This window comes from Salvelinus fontinalis, chromosome 32 (genome assembly GCF_029448725.1).
Source record: "Salvelinus fontinalis isolate EN_2023a chromosome 32, ASM2944872v1, whole genome shotgun sequence".
In the NCBI taxonomy this organism is placed as follows: Eukaryota; Metazoa; Chordata; class Actinopteri; order Salmoniformes; family Salmonidae; genus Salvelinus; species Salvelinus fontinalis.
The window spans coordinates 1791068-1807829 of NC_074696.1; the positions used below are offsets into that span (position 1 = coordinate 1791068).

The 16762-nt window shown below is 44.3% G+C and overlaps 1 protein-coding gene across 2 annotated transcripts in view; it reads right to left on the minus strand.

Annotated features, from left to right (window-relative positions):
- The window catches only part of si:dkey-284p5.3 (uncharacterized protein LOC557830 homolog), a 37334-nt gene extending 20953 nt beyond the window's left edge, over positions 1-16381 (minus strand). The window contains exon 1 of one of the 2 annotated variants that reach the window (XM_055893189.1): positions 15880-16381. In XM_055893189.1, the coding sequence (XP_055749164.1) occupies positions 15880-15973 (94 nt within the window). In that variant the 5' untranslated portion in view covers positions 15974-16381. The remainder of the gene's footprint in view (positions 1-15879) is intronic. The other variant, XM_055893188.1, reaches the window with a different exon arrangement.
- Between the last annotated feature and the right edge of the window lie 381 nt (positions 16382-16762).

Sequence of the window (16762 nt, forward strand, 5' to 3'; positions counted from 1 at the left end):
TGCTTGCAGATAGCGGGAGATCGCAAACTTAAATTCTAACCAGTCTGAAATTGACATGCAATTTCTTCTATTTAACTTTTATTTAAATTAGGCAAGTCAGTTAAGAACCATTTATATTTAAATGACGGCCTACACCGGCCAAACCAGGACGACGCTGGGCCAATTGTGCGCCGCCCTATGGGACTCATCCCAGTTTACGTCACCTAACAGTACATGCTTAACACCCCGGCCATCCTACAATCTAAGCTAGATGCCCTCAATCTCACACAAATTATCAATGAACCTACCTGGTACAACCCTAGATCTGTAACCATGGGCACCCTCATCGATATCATCCTGACCAACTTGTCCTCTAAATACACCTCTGCTGTCTTCAACCAGGATCTCAGCGATCACTGCCTCATTGCCTGTATCCGCCACGGGTCCACGGTCAAACGACCACCCCTCATCACTGTCAAACGCTCCCTTAAACACTTCTGCGAGCAGGCTTTTCTAATCAACCTGGCCCGGGTACCCTGGAAGGATATTGACCTCATCCCGTCAGTAGAGGATGCCTGGTTGCTCTTTAAAAGTGCTTTCCTCACCATCTTAAATAAGCATGCCCCATTCAAAAAATGTAGAACTAAGAACAGATAAAGCTCTTGGTTCACTCCAGATCTGACTGCCCTTGACCAGCACAAAAACATCCTGTGGCGTTCTGCATTAGCATCGAATAGTCCCCGCGATATGCAACTTTTCAGGGAAGTCAGGAACCAATACACAGTCAGTTAGGAAAGCTAAGGCTAGACAGAAATGTGCATCCTCTAGCACTAATTCCAATAGGTTTTGGGACACTAAAGTCCATGGAGAATAAGAGCACCTCCTCCCAGCTGCCCACTGCACTGAGGCTAGGAAACACTGTCACCACGGATAAATCTACGATAATAGATAATAGATAATTTCAATAAGCATTTTTCTACGTCTGGCCATGCTTTCCACCTGGCTACCCCTACCCTGGCCTACAGTTCTGCACCCCCCGCAGAAACTTGCCCAAGCCCCCCCCCCCCCCCCCCCCCCGCTTCTCCTTCACCCAAATCCAGACAGCTGATGTTCTGAAAGAGCTGCTAAATCTAGATCCTTCCAAATCAGCTGGGCTAAACAATCTGGACCCGCTCTTTCCAAAATGATCAGCTGAAATTGTTGCAACCCCTATTACTAGCCAGTTCAACCTCTTTTCGTATCGTCTGAGATCCCCAAAGATTGGAAAGCTGCCGCGGTCATCCCCCTCTTCAAAGGGTGAGACACTCTAGACCCAAACTGTTATAGACCTACAGTTGAAGTCGGAAGTTTACATACACTTCTGATAGGCTAATTGACATCATTTGAGTCAATTGGAGGTGTACCTGTGGATTTATTTCAAGGCCTACCTTCAAACTCAGTGCCTCTTTGCTTGACATCATAAGAAAATCAAAAGAAATCAGCAAAATGAGCAATTTCCAAACGCATGAAGGTACCACGTTCATCTGTACAAACAATAGTACGCAAGTATAAACACCATGAGACCACGCAGCCGTCATACCGCTCAGGAAGGGGTCTCCTAGAGATGAACGTACTTTGGTGCGAAAAGTGCAAATCAATCAGAACAAGAGCAAAGGACCTTGTGAAGATGCTGGAGGAAACAGGTACAAAAGTATCTATATTCACAGTAAAACAAGTCCTATATCGACACAACCTGAAAGGCCGCACAGCAAGGAAGAGGCCACTGCCCCAAAACCGCCATAAAAAAGCCAGACTACGGTTTGCAACTGCACATGGGGACAAAGATCGTACTTTTTGTTGAGAAATGTTCTCTGGTCTGATGAAACAAAAATAGAACTGTTTGGCCATAATGACCATCGTTATGTTTGGAGGAAAAAGGGGGAGGCTTGCAAGGCTTCCAAGTTAAACAATTTAAAGTCAACGCTACTATATACTAATTGAGTGTATGTAAACTTGTGACCCACTGGGAATGTGATGAAAGAAATAAAAGCTGAAATATAATATTCTCTCTACTATTATTCTGACATTTCACATTCTTAAAATAAAGTGGTGATCCTAACTGACCTAAGACAGGGAATTTTTACTAGGATTAAATGTCAGTAATTGTGAAAAACTGAGTTTAAATGTATTTGGCTAAGGTGTATGTAAACTTCCGACTTCAACTGTATATCCATCCTGCCTTCCTAAAATCTTCGAAAGCCAAGTTAACAAACAGATCACCGACCATTTCAAATCCATCGTACCTTCTCCACTATGCAATCTGTTTCCCGAGCTGGTCACGGGTGCACCTCAGCCACGCTCAAGGTCCTAAACAATATCATAACCTCCATCGATAAAAGACTGTACTGTGCAGCTGTCTTCATCGACCTGGCCAAGGCTTTTGATCAATCACCACATTCTTATCGGCAGACTCAACAGCCTTGGTTTCTCAAATGACTGCCTCGTCTGGTTCACCAACTACTTCTCAGGTAGAGTTCAGTGTGTCAAATCGGAGGGCCTGTTGTCCGGACCTCTGGCAGTCTCTATGGGGGTGCCACAGGGTTCATTCCTCGGGCCGACTCTTTTCTCTGTATATATCAATGATGTCGCTCTTGCTGCTGGTGAGTCTCTGATCCACCTCTATGCAGACGACACCATTCTGTATACATCTGGCCCTTCTTTGGACGCTGTGTTAACAAACCTCCAAATGAGCTTCAATGCCATACAACACTCCTTCCGTGGCCTCCAACTGCTTTTAAATGCTAGTAAAACCAAATGCATGCTCTTCAACCGATCGCTGCACGCACGCACCCGCCCGCCCGACTAGCATCACTACTCTGGACGGTTCTGACTTAGAATATGTGGATAACTACAAATACCTAGGTGTCTGGTTAGACTGTAAACTCTCCTTCCAGACTCACATTAAGCATATCCAATCCAAAATGAAATCTAGAATCGGCTTCCTATTTCGCAACAAAGCCACTCATGCTGCCAAACATACCCTCGTAAAACTGATTATCCTACCGATCCTCGACTTCGGCGATGTCATTTACAAAATAGCTTTCAACACTCTACTCAGGAAACTGGATGCAGTCTATCACAGTGCCATCCGTTTTGTCACCAAAGACCCATATACTACCCACCACTGCGACCTGTACTCTCTCGTTGGCTGGCCCCGGCTACATATTCGTCGCCAGACCCACTGGCTCCAGGTCATCTAGGTAGGTAAAGCCCCGCCTTATCTCAGCTCACTGGTCACCATACCAACATCCACCCGTAAGCACGCGCTCCAGCACATATATTTCACTGGTCATCCCCAAAGCCAACACCTACTTTGGCCGCCTTTCCTTCCAGTTCTCTGCTGCCAGTGACAGGAAAGAATTGCAAAAGTAACTGAAGCTGGAGACTCATATCTCCCTCTCTAACTTTAAGTATCAGCTGTCAGAGCAGCTTACCGATCCACTGGACCTGTACACAGCCCATCTGTAAATATCACACCCAACTACCTCATCCCCATAGTTATTTTTTTGCTCATTTGCACCCCAGTATCTCTACTTGCACATCTGTCACTCCAGTGTTTAATGCTAAATTGTAATTATTTCGCCTCTATGGTCTCTATTGCCTCCCTGATCTTATTACATTTGCACACACTGTACACAGAACTTTTCTATTGTGTTATTGACTGTACGCTTGTTTATCCCATATGTAACTCTGTGTTGTTGTATGTGTCAAACTGCTTTGCTTTATCTTGGCCAGGTCGCAGTTGTAAATGAGAACTTGTTCTCAACTGGCCTACCTGGTTAAATAAAAAATAAAATAAAAAAAGTCCTTCTGTCTTGTATTTGGGACCTTCACCTGGGATCGTTTCTGTACTGAGAAGGATGAGGCATGCATGTGTGTGTTGAGTATTATCCAAACTGCAGTATCATCACTGTGTCTAAATCAAGTTGGTCTATCAACAACATATCGGTTGACCACAGCTAACACACCATTTTAACCACAGGAAGAAAGGGGAAGAAAATACCCAGTTAATGATCATATGAAACACAGGCCTCAGGCTAACACAGATTAACTTCCTCACCCACCACAGGTTCCTAGAACAGGAATGTGTGTACAGGGATATGAAGCCTGGAGGCCAAGGCTAAGGGATATGAGACGTTTGGAAATTGCTTCCAAGTATGACTTGTGGAGGTCTACGTGAATCTGCTAGCAGGAGTATCTACATGAATCTACTATCAGGAGTATCTACATGAATCTACTAGCAGGAGTATCTACATGAATCTACTAGCAGGAGTATCTACTAGCAGGAGTATCTACATGAATCTACTATCAGGAGTATCTACATGAATCTGCTATCAGGAGTATCTACATGAATCTACTAGCAGGAGTATCTACATGAATCTACTAGCAGGAGTATCTGCTATCAGGAGTATCTACTATCAGGAGTATCTACTATCAGGAGTATCTGCTATCAGGAGTATCTACATGAATCTACTATCAGGAGTATCTACATGAATCTGCTATCAGGAGTATCTACATGAATCTACTATCAGGAGTATCTACTATCAGGAGTATCTACATGAATCTACTATCAGGAGTATCTACATGAATCTGCTATCAGGAGTATCTACATGAATCTACTATCAGGAGTATCTACATGAATCTACTATCAGGAGTATCTACATGAATCTACTAGCAGGAGTATCTACTATCAGGAGTATCTACATGAATCTGCTATCAGGAGTATCTACATGAATCTGCTATCAGGAGTATCTACTATCAGGAGTATCTACATGAATCTGCTATCAGGAGTATCTACTATCAGGAGTATCTACATGAATCTACTAGCAGGAGTATCTACTATCAGGAGTATCTACATGAATCTACTATCAGGAGTATCTACATGAATCTGCTATCAGGAGTATCTACATGAATCTGCTATCAGGAGTATCTACATGAATCTACTAGCAGGAGTATCTGCTATCAGGAGTATCTGCTATCAGGAGTATCTACATGAATCTACTAGCAGGAGTATCTGCTATCAGGAGTATCTACTAGCAGGAGTATCTACTAGCAGGAGTATCTACATGAATCTACTAGCAGGAGTATCTACACTCAGCAAAAAACGAAATCTCCTTTCACTGTCGACTGTCGACTGAGTTTATTTTCAGCAAACTTAACATGTGTAAATATTTGTATGAACATAACAAGATTCAACAACTGAGACATAAACTGAACAAGTTCCACAGACATGTGACTAACAGAGATGGAATCATGTGTCCTTGAACAAAGGGGGGATGTAAATCAAAAGTAACAGTCAGTATCTGGTGTGGCCACCAGCTGCATTAAGTACTGCAGTGCATCTCCTCCTCATGGACTGCACCGGATTTGCCAGTTCTTGCTGTGAGATGTTACCCCACTCTTCCACCAAGGCACCTGCAAGTTCTCGGACATTTCTGGGGGGAATGGCCTTAGCCCTCACCCTCCGATCCAACAGGTCCCAGACGTGCTCAATGGGATTGAGATCCGGGCTCTTCGCTGGCCATGGCAGAACGCTGACATTCCTGTCTTGCAGGAAATCACGCACAGAACGAGCAGTATGGCTGGTGGCATTGTCATGCTGGAGGGTCATGTCAGGATGAGCCTGCAGGAAGGGTACCACATGAGGGAGGAAGATGTCTTTCCTGTAACGCACAGCGTTGAGATTGCCTGCAATGACAACAAGCTCAGTCCAATGATGCTGTGACACACCGCCCCAGACCATGACGGACCCTCCACCTCCAAATCGATCCCGCTCCAGAGTACAGGCATCGGTGACCTTAATTGCCTACCGTCTGTAAAGCTGTTAGTGTCTTAACGACCGTTCCACAGGTGCATGTTCATTAATTGTTTACAGTTCATTGAACAAGCATGGGGAAACAGTGTTTAAACCCTTTACAATGAAGATCTGTGAAGTTATTTGGATTTTTATGAATTATCTTTGTAAGACAGGGTCCTTTTTTTTTGCTGAGTTTACCTTATTCTACTTGCAGGAGTATCTACATTTATACTAGACCTACACAACTTTTACAAACCATTTGCATTCATGAACAAAACTTCACACTAACATCCCTCAGAAACCAACCCCTCTTTTACTCTACTGCTACTCTCTGCTCATCATATATGCATAGTCACTTTAACCATATCTACATGTACATACTACCTCAATCAGCCTGGCTAACCAGTGTCTGTATATAGCCTCGCTACTCTCTGTTCATCATATCTACATGTACATACTACCTCAATCAGCCTGACTAACCGGTGTCTGTATGTAGCCTCGCTACTTTTATAGCCTCGCTACTGTATATAGCCTCTCTACTGTATGTAGCCTCTCTACTGTATATAGCCTCTCTACTGTATATAGCCTCACTACTGTATATAGCCTCTCTACTGTATATAGCCTCTCTACTGTATATAGCCCCTCTACTGTATGTAGCCTCTCTACTGTATATAGCCTCTCTACTGTATATAGCCTCTCTACTGTATATAGCCTCTCTACTGTATATAGCCTCTCTACTGTATATAGCCTCTCTACTTTTATAGCCTCTCTACTGTATATAGCCTCTCTACTGTATATAGCCTCGCTACTGTATATAGCCTCTCTACTTTTATAGCCTCTCTACTGTATATAGCCTCTCTACTGTATATAGCCTCTCTACTGTATATAGCCTCTCTACTGTATGTAGCCTCTCTACTGTATATAGCCTCTCTACTGTATATAGCCTCTCTACTGTATATAGCCTCTCTACTGTATGTAGCCTCGCTACTTTTATAGCCTCGCTACTGTATATAGCCTGCCTACTGTATATAGCCTCTTTTTACTGTTGTTTTATTTCTTTACTTACCTATTGTTCACCTAACACCTTTTTTGCACTGTTGGTTAGAGCCTGTAAGTCAGCATTTCACTGTAAGGTCTACACCTGTTGTTTTCGGCGCACGTGACAAGTAAACTTTGATTTGATTTGAAATCAATACTCAAACCTTAGATCAAAAAATGCAGGTGGTGAGGAAGAGAAAGGCCAGTTTGAGTGAGACGACATTTACTCAGAGCGATACTATGTACGGAGACAATATAACCATTCAGGAGGGTGTGGGACCAAAACAGTTCCATTGGCATCAAAGAAACACGCCCAAAAGGTGTTCTGTGTGGGAACGCACCTCAAAAATACAAAGCAAAACTATTTTTCACTCTGTAGTTGAATACACTGTTGGTTGGTGCAAGTTGACAATGTCCTTGTTCTGCCTGAGAGGAGTTTAGGTCAGGTTACAGGAGCCATATGTAAAACTAAGGAAATGTCCCTGCTGCCACATGTTCATCTGACCCAGAAGAAGAGATTAGAGAATTTCTATGAACAGTGGATATGGATCATTTGCAGCAGTGGGAACATTACGTTCAGAGTGAGCAACACAATGTTTAGCGTATTTGGAGTGTCTGTAATACACGTCATTTCCAGTGTTCTGGGGTTGATGGTCACTAGATTTATAGCTGCAGTAGTTTGTGTCGGGGGGGCTAGGGTCAGTCTGTTATATCTGGAGTACTTCTCCTGTCTTATCTTATCCGGTGTCCTGTGTGAATTTAAGTATGCTCTCTCTAATTCTCTCTTTCTTTCTTTCTTTCTTTCTTTCTTTCTCTCTCTCTCTCAGAGGACCTGAGCCCTAGGACCATGCCTCAGGACTACCTGGCATGATGACTCCTTGTTGTCCCCAGTCCACCTGGCCGTGCTGATGCACCAACCCTGACCTGTTCACCGGACGTGCTACCTGTCCCAGACCTGCTGTTTTCAACTCTCTAGAGACAGCAGGAGCGGTAGAGATACTCTTAATGATCGGCTATGAAAAGCCAACTGACATTTACTCTGCTGACTTGCTGCACCCTCGACAATTACTGTGATTATTATTATTTGACCATGCTGGTCATTTATGAACATTTGAACATCTTGGCCATGTTCTGTTATAATCTCCACCCGGCACAGCCAGAAGAGGACTGGCCACCCTCAGAGCCTGGTTCCTCTCTAGGTTTCTTCCTAGGTTCTGGCCTTTCTAGGGAGTTTTTCCTAGCCACCGTGCTTCTACACCTGCATTGCTTGCTGTTTGGGGTTTTAGCCTGGGTTTCTGTACAGCACTTTGATATATCAGCTGATGTAAGAAGGGCTATATAAATACATTTTATTTGATTGTTATGGATTATTCTCATATCTGTTGATAGTGATTGACACCAGACTGGAGGTACAAGGACTGAGGACACACTGATTATTCACTGTTGTATTGTATTGATGACATTATGTTGAACACTGTGTGATTCTGTAGCAGCTGACAAAGTTACTGCCTTTTGGTTTTGACATCCTGCAAGACTCTCAGGCTGGTGTTTACAGAAAACTTGGTGCTGTCTGATTAGGATATAGAAGGCCTGTCCCAAAGAGACTGGTGTTTACGGAACACTTGGTGCTGTCTGACTAGGATATAGAAGGCCTGTCCCAAAGAGACTGGTGTTTACGGAACACTTGGTGCTGTCTGATTAGGATATAGAAGGCCTGTCCCAAAGAGACTGGTGTTTACGGAACACTTGGTGCTGTCTGATTAGGATATAGAAGGCCTGTCCCAAAGAGACTGGTGTTTACGGAACACTTGGTGCTGTCTGATTAGGATATAGAAGGCCTGTCCCAAAGAGACTGGTGTTTACGGAACACTTGGTGCTGTCTGATTAGGATATAGAAGGCCTGTCCCAAAGAGACTGGTGTTTACGGAACACTTGGTGCTGTCTGATTAGGATATAGAAGGCCTGTCCCAAAGAGACTGGTGTTTACGGAACACTTGGTGCTGTCTGATTAGGATATAGAAGGCCTGTCCCAAAGAGACTGGTGTTTACAGAACACTTGGTGCTGTCTGATTAGGATATAGAAGGCCTGTCCCAAAGAGACTGGTGTTTACGGAACACTTGGTGCTGTCTAATTAGGATATAGAAGGCCTGTCCCAAAGAGACTGGTGTTTACGGAACACTTGGTGCTGTCTGATTAGGATATAGAAGGCCTGTCCCAAAGAGACTGGTGTTTACGGAACACTTGGTGCTGTCTGATTAGGATATAGAAGGCCTGTCCCAAAGAGACTGGTGTTTACGGAACACTTGGTGCTGTCTGATTAGGATATAGAAGGCCTGTCCCAAAGAGACTGGTGTTTACAGAACACTTGGTGCTGTCTGATTAGGATATTAAGGGCGTGTCTCCAAGAGGACAGTTAGACATTTCTCTGCTTCTATGTTGAATGCTGTCTCTCTGTTGCAACTTATCTACAACTGCTTTCTGTTTTGTTCACCTGGAAAATCCTATTACACATCTTATTAATAGAATAGCTATTTACTATCATAGATATTCAGAGAAATAATGACAGGGATAATCTTGTTTTTCATGGTCTGAGAGTCTTTAGGTGCCTTTTGGCAAACTCAATTCGGGCTGTCGTGCATTTTACTGAGGAGTGGCTTACATCTGGCCACTCTACCATAAAGGCCTGATTTGTGGAGTGCTACAGAGATGGTTGTCCTTCTGGAAGGTTCTCCCATCTGCACAGAGGAACTCTGGAGCTCTGTCAGAGTGACCATCGCGGTCTTGGTCACCTCCCTGACCAACGCCCATCTCCCTGACCAACGCCCTTCCAAATCATGTCCAATCAATTGAATTTACCACAGGTGGACTCCAATCAAGTTGTAGAAACAGCTCAAGGATGATCAATGGAAACAGGATGCACCTGAGCTCAATTTTGTGTCTCATAGCAAAGGGTCTGAACACTTAAAAAAAAAAAAAGTTTTTGCTTTACCTTTATGGGGTATTGTGTGTAGATTGACGAGGATTTTCTATTTATTTAATCAGCTTTAGAATAAGGCTGTAAAGTAGCAAAATGTGGAATAAGTCTAGGTGTCTGAATACTTTCCGAATGCACTGTATTTAGAATATTTTGTATTCTGTACAGGCTTTCTTCTTTTCACTCTGTCATTTAGGTTAGTAATTTGTAAGTCGCTCTGGATAAGAGCGCCTGCTAAATGACTTAAATGTAAATGTATTGTGGAGTAACTACAATATTGTTGTAGATCGTCACAAAATGGCGCCGACAGAGAGGGCTGCCTCACTTCTAGTCCTTAGGAAACTTTGCAGTATTATGTTTTGTATGTATAATTTCTTACACTGTTAGCCCAGAAAGTGACAAGCACTATAACCAGTAATACAACTTTCCCGAAGCGGATCCTTTGTCCGAACCACCCAGGGCATTTGAGCTGATTCCAGAGGCTGACCCAAAACAACGCCGCCAGCGAAGAGGTAGACGGAGCGGTCTTCTGGTCAGACTTCGAAGGCGCTCACACCATCTACCGCTTCTGAGTATATTACTCGCTAATGTCCAGTCTCTAGATAGCAAGGTAGACGAAATTATGGCAACGGTTGCTTTCCAGAGAGACATCAGGGATTGTAACATACTCTGTCTCACGGAAACATGGCTCTCTCGGAATATGCTGTCGGAGTCGGTTCAGCCACCTGGATTCTTTGTGCGTCACACCGACAGGAATAAACATCTCTCCGGGAAGAAGAAGGGCAGGGGCTGTATGTTTCATGATTAATGACTCATGGTGTAATTGTAACAACATACAGGAACTCAAGTCCTTCTGTTCACCTGACCTAGAATTCCTCACAATCAAATGACGACCGTATTATCTCCCAAGAGAATTCGCATCAGTTATTGTCACAGCCGTGTACACCACCCCCCCCTCAAGCCGATACCACGACAGCCCTCAAGGAACTTCACGGGACTTCATGCAAACTGGAAACCATATATCCTGAGGCTGCATTTATTGTGGCTGGGGATTTTAACAAAGCAAATTTGAGAACAAGGCAACCTAAATTCTATCAGCATATTGACTGAAGCACTCATCCTGGAAAAAGACTGGATCACTGCTACTCTAACTTCCACGATGCATACAAAGCCCTCCCCCGCCCTCGTTTTGGCAAATCTGACCACGACTCCATTTTGCTCCTCCCTTCCTATAGGCAGAAAAATCAAACAGGATGTACCCGTGTTAAGAAGTATTCAACGCTGGTCTGACCAATCGGAATTCACGCTTCAAGATTGTTTTGATCTGGGACATGTTTCGGGCCTCAGAGAATAATATCGACCTATACACTGATTCTGTGACTGAGTTTATAAGGAAGTGTATAGGAGATGTTGTACCCACTGTGACTATTAAAACCTACCCTAAACAAAAACCATGGATAGATGGCGGCATTCACGCAAAACTGAAAGTGCGAACCACCACATTTAACCATGGAAAGGTGACTGGGATTATGGCCGAATACAAACAGTGTAGTTATTCCCTCCGCAAGGCAATCAAACAAGCAAAATGTCAGTATAGAGACGAAGTGGAGTCGCAATTCAACGGCTCAGACACGAGACATATGTGGAAGGGTCTACAGACAATCACGGACAAAAAAAGAAAACCAGCCACGTCACGGACACCGACGTCTTGCTTCCAGACAAACTGACCACTTTTTTTTTTTTTTTTTTTTTTTATAAATTTGTATCCCATTTTCTCCCCAATTTTCGTGGTATCCAATCGCTAGTAATTACTACCTTGTCTCATCGCTACAACTCCCGTACGGGCTCGGGAGAGACGAAGGTCGAAAGCCATGCGTCCTCCGAAGCACAACCCAACCAGCCGTACTGCTTCTTAACACAGCGCGCCTCCAACCCGGAAGCCAGCCGCACCAATGTGTCGGAGGAAACACCGTGTACCTGGCCCCCTTGGTTAGCGCGCACTGCGCCCGGCCCGCCACAGGAGTCGCTGGAGCGCGATGAGACAAGGATATCCCTACCGGCCAAACCCTCCCTACCCCGGACGACGCTATGCCAATTGTGCGTCGCCCCACGGACCTCCCGGTCGCGGCCGGCTGCGACAGAGCCTGGGCGCGAACCCAGAGACTCTGGTGGCGCAGTTAGCACTGCGATGCAGTGCCCTAGACCACTGCGCCACCCGGGAGGCCCTGACCACCTTCTTTGCCCGCTTTGAGGATAATATAGTGCCACTGACGCGGCCCACTTCCAAGGACTGTGAGCTCTCCTTCTCCGTGGCCGACGTGAGTAAGACATTTAAACGTGTTAACCCTTGCAAGGCTGCCGGCACAGACGGCATCCCAAGCCGCGTCCTCAGAGCATGCGCAGACCAGCTGGCTGGTGTGTTTACGGACATATTCAATCTCTCCCTATCCCAGTCTGCTGTCCCCACATGCTTCAAGATGGCCACCATTGTTCCTGTACCTAAGAAGGCAAAGGTAACTGAACTAAATGACTAGTAGCACTCACTTCTGTCATCATGAAGTGCTTTGAGAGACTAGTCAAGGATCATATCACATCACCTCCACCTTACCTGTCACCCTCGACCCACTTCAATTTGCTTACCGGCCCAACAGGTCCACAGACGATGCAATCGCAATCACACTGCACACTGCCCTATCCCATCTGGACAAGAGGAATACCTCTGTAAGAATGCTGTTTATTGACTACAGCTCAGCCTTCAACACCATAGTACCCTCCAAGCTCATCATTAAGCTTGAGGCCCTGGGTCTGAACCCCGCCCTGTGCAATTGGGTCCTGGACTTCCTGAAGGGCCGCCCCCAGGTGGTAAAGGTAGGAAACAACATCTCCACTTCACTGATCCTCAACATTGGGGCCCCACAAGGGTGCGTGCTCAGCCCCTTCCTGTACTCCCTGTGTAACAATATAACCCTGTTACACATGTTCACCCATGACTGCGTGGCCATGCACGCCTCCAACTCAATCATCAAGTTTGCGGATGACACTACAGTAGTGGGCTTGATTACCAACAACGTCAAGACGGCCTATAGGGAGGAGGTGAGGGCACTCGGAGTGTGGTGTCAGGAAAATAACCTCTCACCCAACGTCAACAAAACAAAGGAGATGATCGTGGACTTCAGGAAACAGCAGAGGGAGCACCCCCCTATCCATATCGACGGGACAGCAGTGGAGAAGGTGGTAAGTTAAGTTCCTCGGCATACACATCACGGACAAACTGAAATGGTCCACCCACAAAGACAGTGTGGTGAAGAAGGCGCAGCAGCGCCTCTTCAACCACAGGAGGCTGAAGAAACTTGGCTTGTCATCTAAAACCCTCACAAACTTTTACAGATGCACAATTGAGAGCATCCTGTCGGGCTGTATCACCGCCTGGTACGGCAACTGCACCGCCCTCAACCGCAAGGCTCTCCAGAGGGTGGTGCGGTCTGCACAACGCATCACCGGGGGCAAACTACCTGCCCTCCAGGACACCTACACCACCTGATGTCACAGGAAGGCCAAAAAGATCATCAAGGACAACAACCACCCGAGCCACTGCCTGTTCCCCCCGCTATCATCCAGAAGGCGAGGTCAGTACAGGTGCATCACTGCCTGTTCACCCCGCTATCATCCAGAAGGCGAGGTCAGTACAGGTGCATCAAAGCAGGGACCGAGAGACTGAAAAACAGCTTCTATCTCAAGGCCATCAGACTGCTGAACAGCCATCACTAACTCAGAGAGGCTGCTGCCTACGTGGACACCCAATCATTGGCCACTTTAATAAATGGATCACTAGTCACTTTAATAATGCTACTTTAATAATGTTTACATACAGTTGAAGTCGGAAGTTTATATACACCGTAGCCAAATACATTTAAACTCCGTTTTTCACAAATCCTGACATTTAATCCTAGTAAAAATACCCTGTCTTAGGTCAGTTAGGATCCCCACTTTATTTTAAGAATGTGACATGTCAGAATAATAGTAGAGAGAATGATTTATTTCAGCTTTTATTTCTTTCATCACATTCCCAGTGGGTCAGAAGTTTACATACACTCAATTGGTATTTGGTAGCATTGCCTTTAAATTGTTTAATGTGGGTCAAATGCTTCCGTTAGCCTTCCTCAAGCTTCCCACAATAAGTTGGGTGAAATTTGGCCCATTCCTCCTGACAGACCTGGTGTAACTGAGTCAGGTTTGTAGGCCTCCTTGCTTGCACACGCTTTTTCAGTTCTGCCCACAAATTTTCTATAATATTGAGGTCAGGGCTTTGTGATGGCCACTCCAATACCTTGACTTTGTTGTCCTTAAGCCATTTGCCACAACTTTGGAAGTATGCTTGGGGTCATTGTCCATTTGGAAGACCCATTTGCAACCAAGCTTTAACTTCCTGACTGATGTCTTGAGATGTTGCTTCAATATATCCACATAATTCTCCTCATGATGCCATCTATTTTGTGAAGTGCACCAGTCCCACCTGCAGCAAAGCACCCCCACAACATGATGCTGCCACCCCCGTGCTTCACGGTTGGGATGGTGTTCTTCGGCTTGCAAGCCTCCCCCTTTTTCCTCCGAACATAATGATGGTCATTATGGCCAAATAGTTCTATTTTTGTTTCATCAGACCAGAGGAAATTTCTCCAAAAAGTACAATCTTTGTCCCCATGTGCAGTTGCAAACCGTAGTCTGGCTTTTTTTATGACGGTTTTGGAGCAGTGGCTTCTTCCTTGCTGAGCGGCTAATGAGGTTATGTCGATATAGAACTCATTTAATTGACTCAAATGATGTCAATTAGCCTATCAGAAGCTTCTAAAGCCATGACATTATTTTCTGTAATTTTCCAAGCTGTTTAAAGGCACAGTCAACTTAGTGTATGTAAACTTCTGTATATTCTGTGTATGTAAACTTCTGACCCACTGGAATTGTGATACAGTGAATTATAAGTAATATAATCTGTCTTTAAACAATTATTGAAAAAAATGACTTGTGTTATGCACAAAGTAGATGTCCTAACCAACTTACCAAAACTATAGTTTGTTAACAAGAAATGTGTGGAGTGGTTGAAAAACACGTTTGAAATGACTCCTACCTAAGTGTATGTAAATTTCCAACTTCAACTGTATCTTGCATTACTCATCTCATATGTATGTACTGTCTTTTATACCATCTATTGCATCCTGCATATGTCGCTCTGACATCGCTCATCCATATATTTATATGTATGTATTCTTATTCAATTCCTTTACTGAGATTTGTGTGTATTAGGTAGTTGTTGTGGAATTGTTAGATTACATGTTAGATATTACTGCACGGTCAGAACTAGAAGCACAAGCATTTCACTACACTCACATTAACATCTGCTAACTATGTGTATGTGACCAATAAAATTTGATTTGATCCACAGTTTTATCCTGTCACAGCCATTAAACTCTGTAATTGTTTTAAAGTCACCATTGGCCTCATGGTGAAATCCCTGAGCGGTTTCCTTCCTCTCCGGCAACTGAGTTAGGAAGGATGCCTGTATCTTTGTAGTGACTGGGTGTATTGATACACCATCCAAAGTGTAATTAATAACTTCACCATGCTCAAAGGGATATTCAATGTCTGTTTATTTAACATGTATTTTTTATTCACTGCTCGACTGAGGGACCTTACAGATAATTATATGTGTTGGGTACAGAGATGAGGTCGTTTTCATAAAATCCTACTAGACACTCTTATTGCACTCGGAGTGAGTCCATACAACTTATTATGTGACTTGTTAAGCAAATGTGTTACTCCAGAACTTATTTAGGCTCCTTGCCATAACAAAGGGGTTGAAACTCTAAAAACATATTTCCACTTTGACATTATTGGATATTGTGTGTGTGACACAACATCTCAATTGAATCCATTTTAAATTCAGAATGTAACACAACAAAATGTGGAAAAAGTCAAGGAGGCGCTGTAGACACATTTTTATGTCATCAAAATAATGTGTCAACAATCTAATGACATTCTAGTATTTGGATTTACCTGTAGTGCTGGTTCCATTGCTTTCCTCGGGTTTGGAGCTGGGCTGTCTGGTGGTGTCCTGCGCTGTAGTCTGGGTACTCGTGGAACAGCCCATCCTGCTTGTCTCACATGGAGGACTGAAGAGGATGAAAATGAGATCCCCAGAGAGCCGTCTGTTGCTCTGATCACGGGCTTGATACTATTCAAATCAGCAGGACTGAAGGCTATACAGCAGGGATCATCAACTAGATTCAGCAGCGGGACGCCAGTTGGGGGACCGTGCTATATAGGCATTTCACTCGTCTCCACAATTGCATATTTGCGCATGCCTCGTTTTAAATACACCGGGCGACGGTTTGTTGTGGCAGCAGCAGGTTACCTACAGTGTGATGCCTGCGTAGTGTAGATACTGGGCTACAGCCTGCTTGCTGTGTGTTTCAGTACCCAACAGAGAACAGACACCTACATTATTCAGTGCATGCGATCAGAGAAGGAGCGTTGTCTAGCGTGCGTGAGCATTGCACTCTAATAATTGGTCACGTCACTATGGCTGGAAAGCCATACTGCCCTACCAGGCAAAAACGAAGTAATTGCTCATTTGGTCATGTAATTTTTGCTACGTTAAATACATGCTTAATAATGTGGACAAGTATCCTGCCTCTATTGTATTGTGTTCAGTAGATTATGGGGGTCATTTTAGTAGTTAACTGCAAAAAGTTACTGTGAAACCAAGGTAAATAAAAGCCCTTTTTCTCAGTTCCACGCTCCGAGGAGTTACTGCCTTTTAGCTTGGTGGGGCAGCATGGTACTTTGTATTTATGTAATTTACATTATTCACTTACGAATGTGAAGAACTTCAGTTCTTATGTCGTGTATTATGTTAAAGGGTTGAACATGTGAATGG